At 38.5% G+C, this 18,370-nt stretch overlaps 4 protein-coding genes, 1 long non-coding RNA gene and 1 pseudogene across 7 annotated transcripts; 3 read left to right on the top strand and 3 right to left on the bottom strand.

Annotated features, from left to right (window-relative positions):
* Positions 1–289: 289 nt before the first annotated feature.
* On the top strand, positions 290–2,555 carry LOC117638424 (annotated as a pseudogene).
* An 835-nt stretch (positions 2,556–3,390) lies between these two features.
* On the bottom strand, positions 3,391–4,023 carry LOC117637043. Its single transcript, XR_004587135.1, has 2 exons — positions 3,827–4,023; positions 3,391–3,643 (listed from the first exon to the last, which is right to left on the bottom strand). It is a non-coding gene; the product is annotated as an uncharacterized LOC117637043 (long non-coding RNA).
* Positions 4,024–4,495: 472 nt separating this feature from the next.
* Positions 4,496–7,413, top strand: LOC117636925. 2 transcript variants are annotated; one of them, XM_034371653.1, is made up of 3 exons: positions 4,496–4,593; positions 4,786–4,865; positions 6,511–7,413. In XM_034371653.1, exons 2-3 carry the CDS (start codon positions 4,856–4,858, stop codon positions 7,188–7,190), a joined length of 690 nt encoding a protein of 229 aa, XP_034227544.1. In that variant the 5' UTR covers positions 4,496–4,593; positions 4,786–4,855; the 3' UTR covers positions 7,191–7,413. The 2 variants fall into 2 exon arrangements, with proteins under 2 accessions (XP_034227544.1, XP_034227545.1); XM_034371654.1 differs by having other exon boundaries at positions 4,501–4,519.
* A 614-nt stretch (positions 7,414–8,027) lies between these two features.
* Positions 8,028–10,340, top strand: LOC117636924 (fructose-bisphosphate aldolase 1, chloroplastic). Its single transcript, XM_034371652.1, has 6 exons — positions 8,028–8,301; positions 8,594–8,863; positions 8,978–9,087; positions 9,203–9,293; positions 9,491–9,760; positions 9,863–10,340. Exons 1-6 carry the CDS (start codon positions 8,128–8,130, stop codon positions 10,139–10,141), a joined length of 1,194 nt encoding a protein of 397 aa, XP_034227543.1. The 5' UTR covers positions 8,028–8,127; the 3' UTR covers positions 10,142–10,340.
* A 581-nt stretch (positions 10,341–10,921) lies between these two features.
* Positions 10,922–14,828, bottom strand: LOC117637725 (B-box zinc finger protein 19-like). Of its 2 annotated transcripts, none has more exons than XM_034372706.1 (6): positions 14,658–14,828; positions 13,932–14,028; positions 13,711–13,826; positions 13,372–13,614; positions 13,091–13,185; positions 10,922–11,213 (listed from the first exon to the last, which is right to left on the bottom strand). In XM_034372706.1, exons 1-5 carry the CDS (start codon positions 14,748–14,750, stop codon positions 13,108–13,110), a joined length of 627 nt encoding a protein of 208 aa, XP_034228597.1. In that variant the 5' UTR covers positions 14,751–14,828; the 3' UTR covers positions 10,922–11,213; positions 13,091–13,107. The 2 variants fall into 2 exon arrangements, with proteins under 2 accessions (XP_034228597.1, XP_034228598.1); XM_034372707.1 differs by having other exon boundaries at positions 13,091–13,179.
* Positions 14,829–16,254: 1,426 nt separating this feature from the next.
* Positions 16,255–17,529, bottom strand: LOC117638423 (uncharacterized mitochondrial protein AtMg00810-like). The gene has a single exon (XM_034373555.1). The coding sequence runs from the start codon at positions 17,527–17,529 to the stop codon at positions 16,255–16,257; it is 1,275 nt and encodes a 424-aa protein (XP_034229446.1).
* Between the last annotated feature and the right edge of the window lie 841 nt (positions 17,530–18,370).

Here is an 18,370-nt window from a genome sequence, read left to right as displayed (position 1 = left end):
GAACATTGTCTTATGAAAAACCTCCAAGCAAATAAAATTTATTTATTTTTGTCTAGCTCAAAGTTTTCTGCAGGATTCAATTAATAATTTAATTAGTGTTGCATCTCGATTTAGATCAACAATTCAAGATCACCCCTTTTTGTTTTTGTTTTTTTTTCAATTAGGTCAATAGCAACCACAGAAATCAAATGAGAGTCCATCGCCATTTCTTTTCAATTGATTTCGACCCATTATCACTGTGGCTGCAATTTAAGGCATTAGCTTTTGGGCCAGGCCCAACAACAAGGTAATGCATTTTGCAATGCTATCCATAGAAAAAAGCTTAACATTGTTAGGAACTCTTCAATGTCTTATTAAGACAGGGCAAAGTTACACCTACAATATTACTATAACAGGGCAAAGAGGAACTCTATGGTGGCATGCACATATTTTCTGGCTACGAGCCACTGTGTATGGAGCAATTGTCATCTTGCCTAAACAAGGGACTGGTTTTCCATTTCCTCAGCCATACAAGGAGGCTAATATTGTCTTAGGTGAGTTAGTGCAACTATGAGATTTGTAACTATATACAGAATTTTTTTAGAGTTTATGCAGAAAATGATTGTATTGTTTCTTGTGAAAGGTGTAGGAGAATGGTGGAATAACGACGTCGATGAGGTTGTTAAACAAGGAAACAAACTGGGATTGCCACCAAATATGTCAGATGCACACACCATCAATGGGAAGCCAGGGCCTCTCTTTCCATGTTCTGAAAAACGTAAGCCACTGCCTTCTGTAGAAAAGTTCTTGCCTACAATGAGTTTATACAATGCACATGGTGGACGTGCAACTAGTAATTGTGAGAGCTACGTTGTATATACTCATTGTATGCGAGAACTTTTCCATCTATGACACTAGATGTTCTGAGACTACTTTTGTTTTATGGCACTGCCATTTGGACATGAAAAATGAGACTTTGCATTCTCATCCCTTTTTGTTTTTGCTATCTCAGATACCTATGCATTGGAGGTTGAACAGGGAAAGACGTATCTGCTACGAATCATCAATGCTGCACTCAATGATGAGCTATTCTTTGCCATTGCTGGTCACAATTTGACAGTGGTAGAAATTGATGCAGTCTACACCAAACCATTCACATCTCAAGCAATACTAATAGCACCAGGCCAGACCACGAATGTTCTCGTTCAAGCCAACCAAGTGCCCGGAAGATATTTCATGGCTGCTAGGCCATTCATGGACGCACCGGTTTCCATTGACAACAAAACTGCCACTGGAATACTGCAGTACAAAGGCATCCCAAATACTGTGCAGCCAGTTCTTCCCCAACTTCCGGCACTCAATAACACAGCTTTTGCATTGAGCTTCAATGCCAAGCTAAGAAGTCTAAACACAGCACAGTTCCAGGCCAGTGTACCTCTTAAAGTTGATCGACATCTCTTTTACACGATCGGGTTGGGAATCAACCAATGCACCACTTGCCTGAATGGAACACAGCTCACTGCTTCTTTAAACAATATCACATTTGTGATGCCCCAAATTGGGCTGCTTCAAGATCATTATTTCAACACCAAGGGAGTATTTACCACAGATTTCCCAGACCGCCCTCCAACACCTTTCAATTACACTGGTGCACCAATCACTGCCAACCTTGGCAGTTGGCACTAAACAAGGCACCCGGCTTAGCAAACTTGCCTTCAATTCAACAGTTGAGTTGGTGGTACAAGACACCAATCTTCTCACAGTGGAGTCCCATCCTTTCGACCTTCATGGTTACAATTTCTTTGTTGTTGGGACCGGAGTTGGGAACTTTGACCCCAAAAAGGACCCGGCAAAGTATAATTTGATGGATCCTCCCGAAAGAAACACAATTGGAGTTCCTGCCGGTGGTTGGGTTGCCATGAGGTTCAGGGCTGATAATCCAGGTAAACACATCAAACTCACCAAATAGCATGCTACATTAAACTTCAAAGTTACTAATTAAGCCAGAATAATCTCTCTTCTTTTTTTTATAAATATTTTTTAATGGTATCTTAGGTGTCTGGTTCATGCACTGTCATTTGGTGCTCCATACCTGTTGGGGTTTGAAGACTGCATTCATAGTGGAAAATGGGAAAGACTCAGATCACTCTGTCTTGCCTCCACCTACAGACCTTCCACCTTGTTAGTTCCTCGAACCGGAGAACTCACAGTGGGGTACTTCTTGAGGAACACAAACCATTGTTTGTTTTGAGCCTTTTGGCTGACAATTGCTTGCAAACACTCCTGCATGACATGTGTAATGAAAGTAGTTCAATCCATCAGCCATTATAGTCAACAATCACAGCCAAATTCAAGATGAACTTTGATCTCAAAAATTTCAACAAGCTAAGGTGGAAATCAGGCTTGACTGCAGTCACTTCTTAGAAAAATGTGTGAGGTTCTTTTGAGGTCTGGTTTGGATTCAAGGTCTATCGTGGCCTGTTTGATAGCCAGGACGAAATTTGCTTGAGTTCCCTAAAACGGTAATAATTCAACGTTATAAGACCTCATATACTGTATAATATATACTGACAATATATATGAAGCATTAAAAATCAATAGAACTGAGCTCAGGTCTTTACATTCTTAACCAGACTCATGCACTCACTGATCTGGCCCAAGAAAAATAGGGTGAAATATTCAAAATGTTCCTTTCAAACACTTAGACACCTAACTACATGGCAAGGGTGGCCAGCTTTTATGGTGGATTTCACTTGTGTTTTGAATGCTCCCAAAACAGCTTATTGTCTATGTTCAAATGCAGTTAGAGAACAGTGTCAAACTAGTTCACCTTTAAATTAAAAGCTTTCAAATACAATTTAAAAAAATTAAAAGCTTTCAAATTTTGACAAATGACTTTAATTTTCTTAAAATCAATGGGAGAGTGCGATGATCTTGGGAACTATTCTGACATATGTTTAGCTTCACGTACCTCTCTCTTGCTTATTTAAACCCTCATTTTTCTAAACAACAAAAAATACAAGATTAGGATCTTCAGCTACTCTGCTTCTCTCATTTCTCTAAACAACAAAAAAAATTCAGTATTTTGCTTCCAAGCTTTCAAATGAAACCTCTACAGTTTCTACCTAATGTTGACAACAACACCTCCATCTTACAAAGAGATGACAAATTTGTTTTATGTTTTACCCACAGCCCCATAAAACCATTAGACCTTGACCTGCTATCATGTCTCGTCCCTACAAAAACCAACAAGTTATGTTGGGGTTCTGCATTTCTATTCTTATGTTTAGCTGGGGTTCTTACAACCATAGAAAGATGCATAAACAAATTGGCCAAAATCCCCATCTTCACTAAGTTCCAACAAACGAAGCCTCTACCTAAGAGTCACTAACTACAAGTCTAAAATAAATATATATAACCAACTGAAATTGTATAGCCATGACAATAATATAATTCAATACAATTATTCAAAATCCAAAAGATAATACAGTTTGTCAAATAGTCTAGATTAAGACTATTGAGATCAAGGTAAAGAACTTGTCAATTAGAAGCTTTCACTTTCCTCATAACATCTCTAAGTAGTTTGAAGCCTTTTATGATCCTAAAGCTACCTTTGTATTTTGAACCGCCTAATTGGTCCGACGTCGTTGAATGTCTCCTCCAGCTGAGGTTTAAAAGAAAAACAAAGCCTTCATTACTAAAGCTAAAGCAGCACAGAAAATTTCAACTTAAAGAACAAATAGAACAGCAATCATATAAACAGATTGTAATGCAACTATTCAACTATTCTATTTCAGTAAAGAAACGAAAGACAGGAGCAAAATGGGGTGTGAGAAAGAGAAAGTACCTGAGAGTTGATGAAAGAGTAGGGCAAGTTAGAGGCGAAGATAGTGGAGGCACAGTGCTCGCTTTCGCTTCTCGTTTTGCCACCATCTTTGCTTTTGTTCTCCCCCATCTCTGTTTGGTTATGGAATATGGACCTAAAACCTCAGCAGGGAAAGAAAGAGAAGGGTTTCGTTTTTTTTTTTTTTTTGGTTGTTGTTGTTGTGTGTGTTTGTTGTTCAATGAAGGAGAGGGTTTTTGTAACCAAAAAACAAAAGGAGAGGGTTTGTAAGTAACGTGGGCTTGCAATTTGGGCCTGACCCAGCAAGAAAAGTAGTTTTGGATTTGGATGACTTTCAGGCTGCGTTGTTTCTTTGTTTTTGTTTTTGTTTTTTTTTTGGGGCATACAAACGATATAGGGGAGAGGAAAATGGAACTTGGGATCTTCCTTAGCGTTATTTTAGTTAGATTGGGAAGAGTCAAAATTTGCCCCAACACAAGGGCAGAACTAGTTCTTTACTCTTTGGGAAATTTGCCCCAACAAAAATATGTTATAAGGATAACAAAGAGGGAACCATAAGGACAATAAAAAGACACTATATGAGGAGGAAGGAGTTATCCCGAAATAAAAGCTGTGAAAATAACTATTTTAACACAAACTCCAAATTTTTCCGGAATTGAAAGGCGGCACAAAATGAAGCCCAGGTGTTAAGCATATGTAATATGTTCTTGACTCCTTGAAATTGAAGATGAGTTTCTCCTCAAAACAAACAGGGTCTTGACACTTATCAAGTTAACTCAACTTTGTTTTTCTTTGGTTCCTTTCAGTATTTTTTTTATAGTTTAAATACAATAACTGCATTTTTATTTAGTTGTCCGAAAATACAAAATACAATCACATAATTTTGTATTTACCTTGTTCGCTTTTCATATGAAATAAAAACCTTGATAAGCACTAAACGCCGGACTTATTCGTTTCTTCAGCGTCTGCCTTCCAAAGGTTTCATCTTTGTCTTCCTCCTGTTCATCACAGCTTCTCAAGTTAGGGTTTTCAATGGCACAAGGTACGCTCCTACAATTTTCGTTGTCTTCTTTGATAATTAATTTCGAATTCCTGGAATTCCCTCCCTTAGGGCTTAGACTTGCGTTAAAGTTTGTTCCTTGACAGTTTGTATGATCTTAACATGAGCGAGTTCTGTTTTTGTTTGTGTTTACATTATGATTTTTTATTTTCTGTTTACATATACATCTGGCAATGAAAACCCAAAATTGTTTAATTTGAAATCTGTGTTAACTTAGTGCAGAGCAGAACACAGAAGCTAAATATATACAAAGCAGAAAAGGGTATATAGTGATAGAGGGAGTTTCAATTGAGTATCCCTCAGACCTTATTCGAGGGACACTCTTTTAGGCCCGCTCTGCATTGTAGTTCAACGATGCAAACCATATATTTGTTAAATCTTCATTTACATGATCACCTAAATCAAAAATCATTTAACCAGTTGATCAAATGATAGTCATTTTAGTGTTTGTTGAAAGCTCCTTGTTCGTGTATTTACTTCATCACAATTAGATGTTTTAATGGTTTATAATTTGTCTATTTTTTTTAAAGATGATCTCTTAATGAAGACTTAAAGTTTAGACGGATCGGATCATTGAAATACTAGACGGAGTGGACCCACAAGTTGTCCCTCAAATAAGTTGTTTGAGGGATACCTGACTAGATGGGGACTTTGTAGTAATATATTCATATATATGTTTTTGCGTATGATTATATGTGAATGGTTTGCTTGGATCATTTTTGTTTTGGCGTTTTGACAAGAATGAGTAGTTTTATCGAAATGCTTGAAAACCTTTGTCTCCCTTTGTTTCAACATAGAGCTTTATACTTATGAGGCAAAATGAAGGTTTTGTTCTTGAAGGTAATTATTGAGGTTTGATTATTGAGTAGATTACATTTATCTTTTGGGTTATCAATGTGTTTCACTGATAAAGTTGGACATTCTTGCAAAACACAAACAAATTGTTAGTGTGAGGTGTTTTTACTGCAAGGTTGAATTCTCGGGAAAATTAGCTTGTATGTAGAAAAGTCCATTCCTCATCCATTACTCCGCTTCTTGCTTGGTTTGTTTGCCTTCTAGGAAGTTGCACTTATATTCAAAATAATTCCTCGCAGAAGAAACATATATGTCTTCAATTCTAACGTAACAGATTTGGTTCAGTCACCCTGAGTGCTACGATTCTATCTTATGCATTGTTAATTAGCTGTTTATATCATCTGTTGGCTTTGTTTCTTCCATCAGTATGAACTTTTATGTCTGATTATACTGTATTTTCTTTTGTTTATTACATGAATATTTGAATATCATGAATGAAACCATGCTTGGGTATAGCATGAAAGGTTGTTTCAGATGATGTTGAACCAACATACTGACTTTGGTCCAAAATGATTGGAAACTAGGTTTTTGTTATCATTCGGCATTTTTTACGAGGAGCTTTTATCTTTTTCTGTTTGGGTGTTTTTTTTGGCTCTAAACTTTCATGTCAGAATTGAGCAGGTACATGAAAATTTGCATGTGAACATGTATATAAACCTGTATACTGACGGAATATATTCACATTCACATGTCAGCATAAATTGTTTTGCATTTGCAACAATTAGGTGTTACTTGTACTTATTTCTACTTACTGTTTCCCACAAATTTGTAGCCATGGATGTTGGAGATGAGGTGATGGAAAGCACTATTCCTTCTCTTATTGTAGATTCTGTTCAGAAAGGAGAGGTACTTTCTCCAGAAGATAGTGCTTGGGTTGATTCCTGTCTGATTAGTGAATCTGATATTTTGGATGATGACTGGTCTTCTCTGAAAGGTGCCCTGCTAGAAATCCTTAATTCTCAGCCTGAACCACTCAGCTATTATGCACTTCCTTCCGGTGAGGGGGCGGATACAGAACGCTTCCAAAGAAGAACCCAAAGGAGTCTGCTTCCCATTAATGAAGACGCAGAGAGTGGAGATGATGATATGCCCACCGATGAGGATGCTAATAATTTGCAGTCATCAACTTTTACGGGAAATCCATTCTTGCCAGGTTACCGTGATGATGACCTTGGAGTGACTGGAAACCTTGAGTTAGCAGCCAATGTTGTTTCTACAGTATCTGAGATAGAGCCTTCAACTGAGGATATTTTCAGGGTTTGGGATTTGGATGTTCCAGCAGAGGAAGATGATCTTGTTAGGCAGTTGGAAAAGGCCCTTGAAGAAAGTTCACTTCAACCGCTCCCACCAACTTTCGACGATTCTGATGTGTGGAAAAATTTGAAAGTAGATTCGGTTGATGCTCTAATTGCTGGGATTGCAGACCTGTCTTTGGTTCAAATTTCCAGATAACATATTCATATTATATATATATATATATACCAGAAGTTTAATTTGCCGTTATCATTGTTCTGCTGTTGAGTATTGGCTTCTTGTTGTCTCAAATTTTCACTGAAACATGGATGACGGTTTAAGACCGGGGAAGTTTTAAGGATTGCAGTTTTGGAAACTCTGGTTTTGTCTTCACAGTGTTTCATAATTTATGGGTTACCTGATGCCCAAATAATTCTTTTCTTCCATCAGTCTAGTTCCCATGTTAGAGGATGATTGATTTATTTGTTGACTCTACTTCAACATCTTACCAAAATATGTCATGGAGAGGCAAGAGCTAGATGATGCTGTTTGTGCAAATCAGCAAAACCACTCATTGCCACTGCCATTGTGCACCACCAACCATGCATCTGCTAGTTGGTTAGGGCCTTTAGACTGGCAAGGAAAATCATGACCCCCATCATGTGGAGTAGCTGACGTGTAATGCTATCGGTCGTCCATGTGGTTTTTGGCCAACATCAAAACTTTACTAATAAACCATAGCCATTTGTCAGTAAGTATGGAAAAAACAAGCAAGAGAGATCATAACAACCGCGTATTTACTTTCCATTTTGGACTCTTCACAATGTGAGCGTCATGCATTTGTCTTTTTACTAAACAGAAGAAAAATAAATATCATAAGTTTTCCAAGACAATATTTCGGCCTATTTTTACAAGGTGGGCAAAAACCCTCATGTCTGAACCACGTATGCAGCCGGCCAAGTCAGCAAGTTATCATCCACATGGCGAAGCAGTATTGGTCCTCGCACAACAGCCTCAAATTAGACATCTTTGTTATACACAAGACAATTATAAATACAGAGAGTGAGCCCATGTGTGGCAAAGAGCGAGAGCTTTGCCAGAGGAGATAAGATAATATTAACTGCTCTTCACTAGGCTGCTACTCTCGCAGCTAACAATGGCTTCTGCTTCTCTCCTCAAGTCTTCTCCAGTCCTCGACAAATCTGAGTGGGTGAAAGGCCAGACTCTCCGTCAGCCCTCAGCCTCTTCAGTGGTGAGATGCCTCCCCACCACCCCATCTGGTCTCACCATTCGTGCCAGTTCCTACGCTGATGAGCTTGTTAAGACCGCTGTAAGTTTCACAACATTTTATTTGCCATATGATTTGTACATTATTATAAATTATGCTCTCCAGAAAGTATATGCATATGCCTTTTTGTCTTGCTCTGCTCTTATCTAAGTATAGTCTCTTAGCCCCAACAAAATCTAAAAATCTTATGGGAAATGTTAGTTTGCCAAAACTAAACTGTCAGTTTGAACTATTGATAACATGTTGTAATGTTAGTAGAGAAAATAGTATCCTTAAACTTGCATAGCTTGTTGAGGTTTGAATACTGATGATGATTGGTTCGGTTTGGGTGTAGAAAACTGTTGCATCCCCAGGCCGTGGTATCTTGGCCATGGATGAATCAAATGCAACCTGTGGCAAGCGTCTTGCCTCAATTGGGTTAGAGAACACCGAGGCTAACCGCCAAGCCTACCGTACACTCCTTGTATCAGCCCCTGCCCTTGGCCAGTACGTCTCTGGTGCCATTCTTTTTGAGGAGACTCTCTACCAATCCACCATCGATGGTAAGAAGATCGTTGATGTGCTCGTTGAGCAAGGCATCGTCCCCGGGATCAAAGTCGACAAGGTAAGCCACTGAAATGAAAATACATACATACCTAAGGAGCTTCAAGCATACTTTGAAGAAAACATAGGGCATAAATCTTATTGTAGCTGCACGTTTTTATCATGATAACAACAGGGTCTGGTGCCCCTAGCTGGTTCCAACGATGAGTCATGGTGCCAAGGTCTTGATGGTCTTGCCTCTCGCACAGCTGCCTACTACCAACAGGGAGCTCGTTTCGCCAAATGGTATGGATCAAATCTAAAATCCCCATGTTAATCTGGCAAAAATTTAGGTCATATCATAATAAGGTGAACTGATGAAAACAGAATTTTAACATATTTTCCAACTTTAATGAACTAGGCGTACTGTTGTGAGCATTCCCAACGGGCCATCAGCTCTTGCAGTGAAGGAAGCAGCATGGGGTCTTGCCCGCTACGCTTCTATTGCCCAAGTAAGAGAGCTAATGTCTATGCAGACAATATTTGTATTTTTTAACTGGTCATCAGTCAATAGTAGTTTTGCTACTTGGAAAGTTTTGCTTTCAAAATTTATTGACAAGTATCAAATTGCTAATTAGACAACCGGGTTGGTGTTTTCTGTCTAGTTAGGATGTGTTTCTGATAAGGGTTTTGCTTCTTGATTGTTTAGGACAATGGTTTGGTCCCAATTGTAGAGCCAGAGATTTTGCTTGATGGTGAACACACCATTGACAGGACTTTTGAAGTCGCCCTGAAGGTTTGGGCCGAGGTTTTCTTCTACCTTGCTGAGAACAATGTCTTGTTTGAGGGTATCCTCCTCAAGCCAAGCATGGTTACTCCTGGTGCTGAGGCCAAGGAAAGAGCCACCCCTCAACAGGTTGCAGACTACACCCTCAAGCTCCTCCACAGGAGAATCCCCCCAGCCGTCCCCGGGATCATGGCAAGTATCATAAAGATTTTCTAAAAACTTAACACTGATTTATTATTTCTATGATGACAAGATATCATGTACTGATCTTGACGGAATTGTCTTGTTGAGCAGTTTTTGTCCGGTGGACAATCTGAGCTTGAGGCAACCCTGAACTTGAACGCAATGAACCAATCAACAAACCCATGGCATGTGTCATTCTCCTATGCCAGAGCTCTCCAAAACACCTGCCTGAAGACATGGGGAGGCAGGCAGGAGAACGTGAAGGCAGCTCAGGATGCTCTGCTCCTTCGTGCCAAGGCCAACTCACTTGCACAGCTTGGCAAGTACACCGGAGAGGGAGAGTCAGAGGAGGCAAAGAAAGAGTTGTTCGTCAAGGGATACGTGTACTAAGTCATCTGTACCAAAGCTATAAATGATGAAGAACAAAAGGCAGCTGATGGTGTTGATGTTGATGGAGGAATGAGACTAGGTTCTCTTAAATGTGTGTAATGATTTATAGCCATGAAGACTATTTTTGTTGATGAACATTCCATGTACTTTTTAGCAAGTTAATAAGCTTCTTGATGATGAGTTAGCCGGTAGTTATAAATCAGATTCTTTAATGCCTGAAATTTGCATTTTCGGTTCATAAATTAACCTCAACCCCGAATAAAAAGCAACTTTCAGCGCCCGCTTGATCTTATGTAGTGCATAGCTGTTTTGTTCATGGCCATATAATTGCTAGCTTTTCTTTTCTTTAGCTATTACTCTCCCACTTAAATTCACTTAACCAATACGGTTCGAATCATCAGACCGCATCGTAAAGAAATCCCAATGACGCGATTCTCATTATGCTAAGCCTTCAACTAAGGACCTCCTTGGACTGCCTTTTGTGCGTGTATAAACACTCCGTTAAGCAACTAATCCTGATTAATTAGACCTATCGTGATTAAAACACTTAAAGATAGAGTACTTTGATGCTCACAGTAGAAGTGTTTGCATTTTACATTTTCTTTGGGATTGAATTCAAAGACATACAGGGGCTGGGAGACTCCAAGACCATCAAAAAACAATTCATATGAGTTTTTGGGGGAGCATTAAACTACAGAATTAGGCATAGTTAAGTAGCCTACTATGATTCTAATGCTACTATTTAGGTACAAGCTTTTGCTCAAATTCACATTTGCTTTTCTAAGATTTGTTCAAAATGTCATATAAGGGCAAGTAAGACCAATGTCAACAACGATATTCAAATTTGATTACAAACACTTTGGGAAAACTATAGTAATAACAACTTTCATTTCTCTCTTTCAAACTAGAAACAATGTTTTGACACAAAAGTAGATACTTTCTTCATCTAATCTACTTTGCACAAGGAATGTGACAGACTGATCCTGAACCAAAGAAAACGAAAGAAATGTACGAAGAAGGTTACAAGTACTTGAGTTGACAAGCATCATGAAACAGTAATTGTCCAGAACATCTGCAGTCACAAAGTAGAAGCAGAGAAGGGTTCGTAAATTTTTCAGACAATTTTGTTGACAAAGAAAAAGAAAATCACGTTAGATTAATGAATACATAAAACCATCAAAAATACAAATAGGCTGGCAGCATAAAAATACAGCGACATCTTGACTTCATTCTTAAAAGAAGTTGTTTATGTCCACACGCAACCGATATCAAAACAAGTAGAGTTACATATTCCGGATAATCGCATCATAAGACATTAATTTCCCTACTTCCCCAAAACTCTAATCCGTGACATATATTTTGTTTGGTCGTGGCAATAGTATAACAGGAAAGCCAATACAATTTCCACCTGTTTATTTCCACCAAAACTTTAAAGATAGAAAGGGTAGTTTACAAATTGGAGGGAGAAGATGACAGCTCACATTCAGTTTGGTTTTAAAGACACACCATGAGTCGCTCAACATAGTTGGAATTAAGAAAAAATACCAAACAAAAATCTCTTAAGATCTGCCACCAGACTAGCATTCGGTTATTTAGGAGGACTAACTCAACTTTTAAGACCAAAATGTTTTATTCTCCTTGAAAAGGTCTCTACTCAAGTTTTTATAAGCCATGCAGAGTGGTTCTCACAACCTCAGAAGTTCCACGTATCCACATACCAATTAAAAGCAAAAACTTGTTACCAATACCAGAGCTAGAATCCCACAAATAACCAAACAGCAATGCCGAAACCTGGTTGTTTTCCAACATTAAAAGGCACATTAACCATATCCAATTTTTCATAAAAGGGGAGAAAGCCTCTAAGTTTTTCCTGAAACAAAGAGGATGTAGCCTTTTACTCTCTTCAGTAAATAGCAACTGTTAAGAAAAACAACCATCCTTTTCGTTTCCGACATATCATCCAAGTTCTAGGAGAAAAACAACCGTTTAAATTGCCCAAAAATGGATTTTTAAGCCTAAGTACTATTGTTTTCTGCTAGCAATTAAAGTAGGTCAAGAGCTAATATGGTGGGTGTTGGCATAAATGGATGGGGATACCTAGAGCAAAGACTACCTTAACCACTCCATTACATTACTTTAATTTATTAACTGAAGTTCATTATGTAAGATAACCCCTTCTTGTTTAAAATATCCCCCATTTATATATATGCTTTCTTTTTGTGCATTCAAAGTAAAATTATGGTTATAAAAAAAAATTAAAGGTGAAAGGAAATGTGCTTTCTATTTAGTAATTAAATGTTAGTAAGGATCCAATTTTGCCCATGCATTATCATATAATAAATAATTGGGGAAGTGGAAAAGGTATTATAATGATAATAATTGCAAAAGGTTGTATAAAGTTCTTTAAAATTCATACAAATACTTTCTTATGATATTAAAATTGACAGTATCTTCATGTCAAGGAGGTATGATATCAAATGGAAATATAGAGCATAATAGTATTAAGTCTCTAAAACTGGCCTTGTTTTGTTTTGTTTTTTTGTTTTTTTGGTTGAAAGTCTCTAAAATGGCCTTATTTCTAAATAGCATCTAGTCACATGTAGTGGGTAGTGGGTGCTGGGGCTGGTGGACCAAAGATTTTACTTGTAAACTTTTTTTTTCCCTTTGTAAGAAATCGACCTTTGGCAGTGACCCAATTTGAGAAAAAGGTTCCATACATTTTTTAGCATTTTGAAAGCAAAAACTATTGAAAATTGCCATGTATTTTATGTGCGCTTGTCAATACACAAATGATCCGAACAATTCTTTGTTTTTAGGTCTGAATTTCAAAAAATCAAACTCAATGCTAGAATACCTTCCTGAGCTATAAGTAACAATGACAACTTCATACTAGAAAATTGAGAAAATACAAAACAGATGGACGAGGATAAGGAGATATGTAAAAGGCACCTTGGTCACTTTTCAGGCTATCTTTTGAAGGACCCAACAGGAACAACACTTGCAGATTCATCATTCACACCATTTTGAACTTCCAAACCCTGTTCCTAAAATATAATGGCAAGAAAATTCTTGTTTTGATAACCCAAAATGTTTATAAATTTCAAATAACTGAGGGATCAGAACACAGTTCACAACAGTCAAACAGAAATCCAATAATGAATGTCATAAAAAGACAAAAAGTACAATATTAAAGAACCAGATACTGAGGTCAACATGGGAAAAATATATACCGGGCTAGTTGAAGCTTGCCCGTTCATTCTTTGGGGCCTGGTATTAAGATCAATCAATCTATTGTCCATCTTGTAGTCACCAACAATATTGTTGTCTAGGACTGCAACTGGAGAGGCACTGCAATTCTGTTGATTCTCTCTTATACTTAAACTAGGTGGCTGAATATGGTCTTTTCTTACTTCCTTTTGGTCAAGTGGTTGAAGCCCTAGTTCCTCTGAACGGCCAGGCTTATCCCCTGGAAACTACAGAGAAATGCCCAAGAGAAAGGAAATAATCTCAGGAGGTCTATAAACCAGATATAAACCTTAACCAGAACTCCCCAGTAGAGAGGAACAAACCTCAACTCTCTGCCTGAAAAGGAGATACCTCCTATGGGTTCTTTTACCACCAACATGTACAATCATATCGCATTGCAGGCAAAGGGAACTACCATCTACTTCACAGTAAAAGAAGGCTACACATACATGTGCCCACAGGAAGGAGAAATCTTCAAAATCTTTCTACATAATTTCAACATTGATATTTTCACAAAAACTGGAAACATAAAAGTCTTGCATACCAGGAGCATTTTCGCAAATATCACAGCAAGGAACGTCACTGGGGCTAGCTAGCCCAACCCGTATATGTCTACTGGCAAGTTTATTACACATATGGACCTGCGATTCCAACACAAAAGAACAAAATAATGCTTCTACTATAGTTTGTGAATTATATAAGATACAAAGAGCAGATGGTGCCATATGCCTGCTAAAAGCTTTTATTCAATACGTATACGTTTCATGATATTTGAAACTAACACACTACATTCAATAGAATCCCACAATCACTACTCTTACCAACATCTCAAAATTCATCATTTATGTGAACTAATTAAGTTTCCCCATCTTTGGGTTCTGGCAACAATATACCATAATTAAGCACAGCCAAAAAGGGAAATTTGAGCAGGCGACAACTACATCAAGTAAGAGGACGAAGTCAATGGATTAAGTATAAACCAACAACAACAACAACAACAAGTGATTCAGCTTACAATGATGAAATCAACATCATAGAAGCAAGGCAACAAAGCAGTTGCTATAGCTTTTTACTTTTCAAACATGGTAAAGCAATCAAGACAAAAATACTTTGCAAAACCCAAATTCCAAAAACGTGCAAATTTTTATGCTAAGATCACTGGAAGCATAAAAAGCAACCCAATCCCAAAACCCAAATTCAAAATTCCCCAAAACCATGAATGTCAAATAGTAAGTCAATGTTTGCATAAATAAAATTGCAGATGAAGAACCTTTTCGTCGCAGGAACGGCAAAGAGCGGCCTCGTCAGCTGCGCAGAAAACGATGGCAGCAGCGCCCTCGCACACGTCGCAAAGCGTTCGCATTCTGTCTCCCACTCCTTCTCATTCCTCCGTTCTACTCCCAAACGCCATCGTTTTCGGTTTCCTCAAATACAGGCAAAGCCAAAGACAAAGGGAGGAGAATTTTAGTCTTGGAGTGGTCCTTTTATACAGAACGTGGGCAGTACTACTTTGGAGTCTTTACCTGTGACGTTTGATTTGGTCTCTGTGCTTTCAGGTTTTTAATTTCATTACCATTTATGGAAATGTCTCTTTTGGTAGCTACACTTCAATTTCAGTTGATGGTGTTCCTCAAGCATCAATTAATGCAAGTACACATGTGGTTCTGTTGGGATTTTCCCAACCATTCAGTTTTTTTCTTGTTACGTTTATTGTCTGACCACGTTTCTAATATATCTTTTCTTGGTGAAGTAGACGCCAGTATAATTACAAGACTCCTACAAGAGGCGAAATAATATTTCAAGGAGCTTGCAATTCTACAAACCTCTATTTACAAATCAATCACTTTTTGTATACTTCTATGTCATTTCATTCAAGATAACTTACCTCTTTTTATAAAAAAAACAGTACATAATATAAACCTAATTCTTGCCTAATCCATCTTGAATATATACCAAGATATTTAAAGGTTTCTCTCAAATTAATTATAGGAACCTAATTCTCTCTCTCTCTCGTTGCACTGATTTCTTCTCTCTTTCTCTCGACTTGGATCTCACCAAAACCGAGCCAAGCCAATGGAAGCTTTGGATGATTTGACGTTAGTCCGCGAGGATGGCTCGCCGATAATGGAGGCTTGGTTGTTAGTTTTGGCCAAAGATCGAGTTGTACTACTTTGAAGCCAGCCCTAACAAGAACTGTAAGGATCGAAATATTGTAGCTTTAAGAAAGGAAATAATCAACATTATTTTAAACATCTTTTTTTTAATAACAAAGATATTCTAAACTATTTAATGTATCATTAGGGGAATTCAAACTCAAAGGATTAGATGTCATTCCTCTGGCCATGGTTAGATGCCATTTTCACGACAATGATAGGATGGGTAGACAGGGAGTGGAGAGCTTGGGGTGAGGCAAGGGATGCGATTTCTTCCCTCAGTATCTAGAAGACCAAAAGGATCCACATAATTTTGTCATTACATGTTATTGTGGCATTGCCACTTGTTCACAGCTGGTCATAGAATGAAAGCTCCTTCCAATCCATTTTAAGCCACTAATCTCCCTTCTCCATTGACCCACCACCTTATTTTTTAAGTCTCTAATAAATTTGGGCCAGAAGTGATAACCATGAAGGAAAGAAAGTTAGGTTTTGGGTATTTGAGAGAGAAAGTTGAAGAGAGAAAGATAGAGAGAGAGAGAGAGATCTGTATTTCTATAAACTCTGTTACAATTCTAGCTGAAGTAAAACAAAGCGTAATCTGATGTTTATATAGCTGACAACTTCTACTAAGTAGCCTAACTAACAAGCCTAACTAACTCTCATGTGAGAAGCACGTGACCACTCTCCAGCTCATATCCAGCTCATATATTGTTAACACCCCCCCTCAAGCTCAGCTGGGGAAGAGCCAAGGCTGAGATTGGAGCAATGTTTGAGGAATATTGGACTATGAAGGCCTTTTGTCAATATATCAGCAACCTGTTCATCTGTGGGAACATATTGGACGATGAGATCTTTACTTTGAACACGTTCTCTAATGAAGTGAAAGTCCACATCCAGATGTTTGATTCGAGAATGAAAAACAGGGTTTGCACTGAGAGCTAGAGCAGACAAGTTGTCGCTGTGTAGGAGAGGAGCTTCAGGAATTATCATATGCAAATCGCACAAGACTTGTCGTATCCATGAGATATCTGCAGCACAGTGAGCAAGTGCTCGATACTCTGCCTCCGTAGAGCTGCGAGAAACAGAAGCTTGCTTCTTGGAGGACCAAGAAATCGGATTGGAACCGAGGAAAACAACATATCCTGTGGTGGATCTGCGTGTATTGGGATCACCAGCCCAATCAGCATCACAAAATCCAGATAGGACCATGGAACCTGGAGAAAACGTGACACCAAACTGCAATGTGCCTTGCAAGTACCTGATAATACGTTTAACTAAGCTAAGGTGAACATCTGTAGGATTATGCATGAACTGACAGACTGTGTTGACAGCAAAAGCAATGTCTGGTCTTGTGAATGTCAAGTATTGCAGAGCACCTACAATGCTTCGAAAGAGTGTGGGATTTGGAAGTGGAGTACCTTCATCCTTTAAGACCTGATGGTGAGGTTTAGAAGGGGTGCTACAAGGCTTACATGTATCCATAGATGCCTTTTTGATGAGATCTCTAGCATATTTGGCTTGATTGACAAATATTTTCCCTCCTGAATGGTATTGCACCTCAAGACCAAGGAAATATTTGAGCTTTCCCAGATCTTTAAGCTCAAATACTTCACTAAGAGCTTGAATAACAGAAGTCACCAGTGAAGGATCAGAACCTGTGATGATTATATCATCAACATAGAGTAAGAGGATAACAACAGCAACTTCAGTTTTCTTCACAAACAGGCTGGGATCAGAGTGTGAAACTGAAAATCCCAAGGTAGGTAAATAGCCTGTGAATTTTGCATTCCATGCCCGAGGAGCTTGCTTCAGGCCGTAGAGAGATTTTTGAAGTTTGCACACATGATTAGGATATTGAGAATCGACAAAGCCTTGAGGTTGCTTCATGAACACTTCTTCTTGAAGCTCACCATGAAGAAAGGCATTTTTCACATCCAGCTGCCGTACCTGAGTGTCAAATCTGTGGCAAGAAAGGACACATCGCATTGAACTGTTATCATCGAGCCAACTTTGCATACCAAGGTGCTCCTCTTCCACAGTCTATTCAAGCTATGACAGCCAATCTGTCCTACACTCCAAATGACTTATGGATAGCAGATAGTGGAGCTTCCCATCACATGACACCCAATGTGCATCAGTTGCAAGCATCTGCCCCTTACTCTTCTGAAGACAAGATTACTATAGGCAATGGGGAAGGTCTGAGCATTGACCATATTGGTCATTCTACTTTATCAGCCTTACCAGGCACTTTACACTTAAATAAAGTGTATCATGTTCCTAAACTTGCAGCCAATCTGTTATCTGTGTATCAACTATGCAAGGATAATAACTGCAATGTTATTTTTGATGAGTATCACATATACGTGCAGGACAAGCAAACCCACAGGATTCTGTACAAAGGTCAGAGTGACAAAGGGCTCTATCCCATTCCACAAGTTCATCCTCAACCTTCACAAATTCACAAGTCACCCTTGCATTCTTCAATTTCTGTCATAGCAAATAAAGATGCAGCCAACAATAAAGCCTTGTCTCTACTTCCAGCAGCACAAGGGAATTCAAGACCTCATGCACTCTTGGGTCAACAAGTCAAAACCAAGCTGTGGCATCTTCGTCTGGGCCATTCCTCCAATGATGTTCTTCATCACATGTTAAAGGTTTCTAATATTCCTTTGTCTGTTGATTCCACAACTGAGATGTGTGACTCTTGTTTACAAGGAAAAATGCACAAATTGCCATTTTCTTCCTCTTCTACCACTAGTCTTAGACCATTTACTAAGCTGCATACAGATGTTTGGGGCCCTTCCAATGTTGCAGCTCTAGGTGGTTA

The sequence above is a fragment of the Prunus dulcis genome, chromosome 8 (assembly GCF_902201215.1).
Source record: "Prunus dulcis chromosome 8, ALMONDv2, whole genome shotgun sequence".
Classification (NCBI taxonomy): domain Eukaryota; kingdom Viridiplantae; phylum Streptophyta; class Magnoliopsida; order Rosales; family Rosaceae; genus Prunus; species Prunus dulcis.
Note: the sequence above shows the minus strand (reverse complement) of the source record. Positions and strands in the feature narration are given on the sequence as shown.

Coding starts and splice junctions, on each gene's coding strand:
- LOC117637725 (XM_034372706.1), bottom strand. CDS start 14,750: ATGCGAACGCTTTGCGACGTGTGCGAGGGCGCTGCTGCCATCGTTTTC. Junction 14,029..14,657: donor GCCGTTCCTGCGACGAAAAG/GTTCTTCATCTG, acceptor TTGGAATCGCAG/GTCCATATGTGTAATAAACT. Junction 13,186..13,371: donor GGCAAGCTTCAACTAGCCCG/GTATATATTTTT, acceptor ATTATATTTTAG/GAACAGGGTTTGGAAGTTCA.
- LOC117636924 (XM_034371652.1), top strand. CDS start 8,128: ATGGCTTCTGCTTCTCTCCTCAAGTCTTCTCCAGTCCTCGACAAATCT. Junction 9,294..9,490: donor GCTACGCTTCTATTGCCCAA/GTAAGAGAGCTA, acceptor TTGATTGTTTAG/GACAATGGTTTGGTCCCAAT. Junction 9,761..9,862: donor CAGCCGTCCCCGGGATCATG/GCAAGTATCATA, acceptor CTTGTTGAGCAG/TTTTTGTCCGGTGGACAATC.
- LOC117638423 (XM_034373555.1), bottom strand. CDS start 17,529: ATGCGATGTGTCCTTTCTTGCCACAGATTTGACACTCAGGTACGGCAG.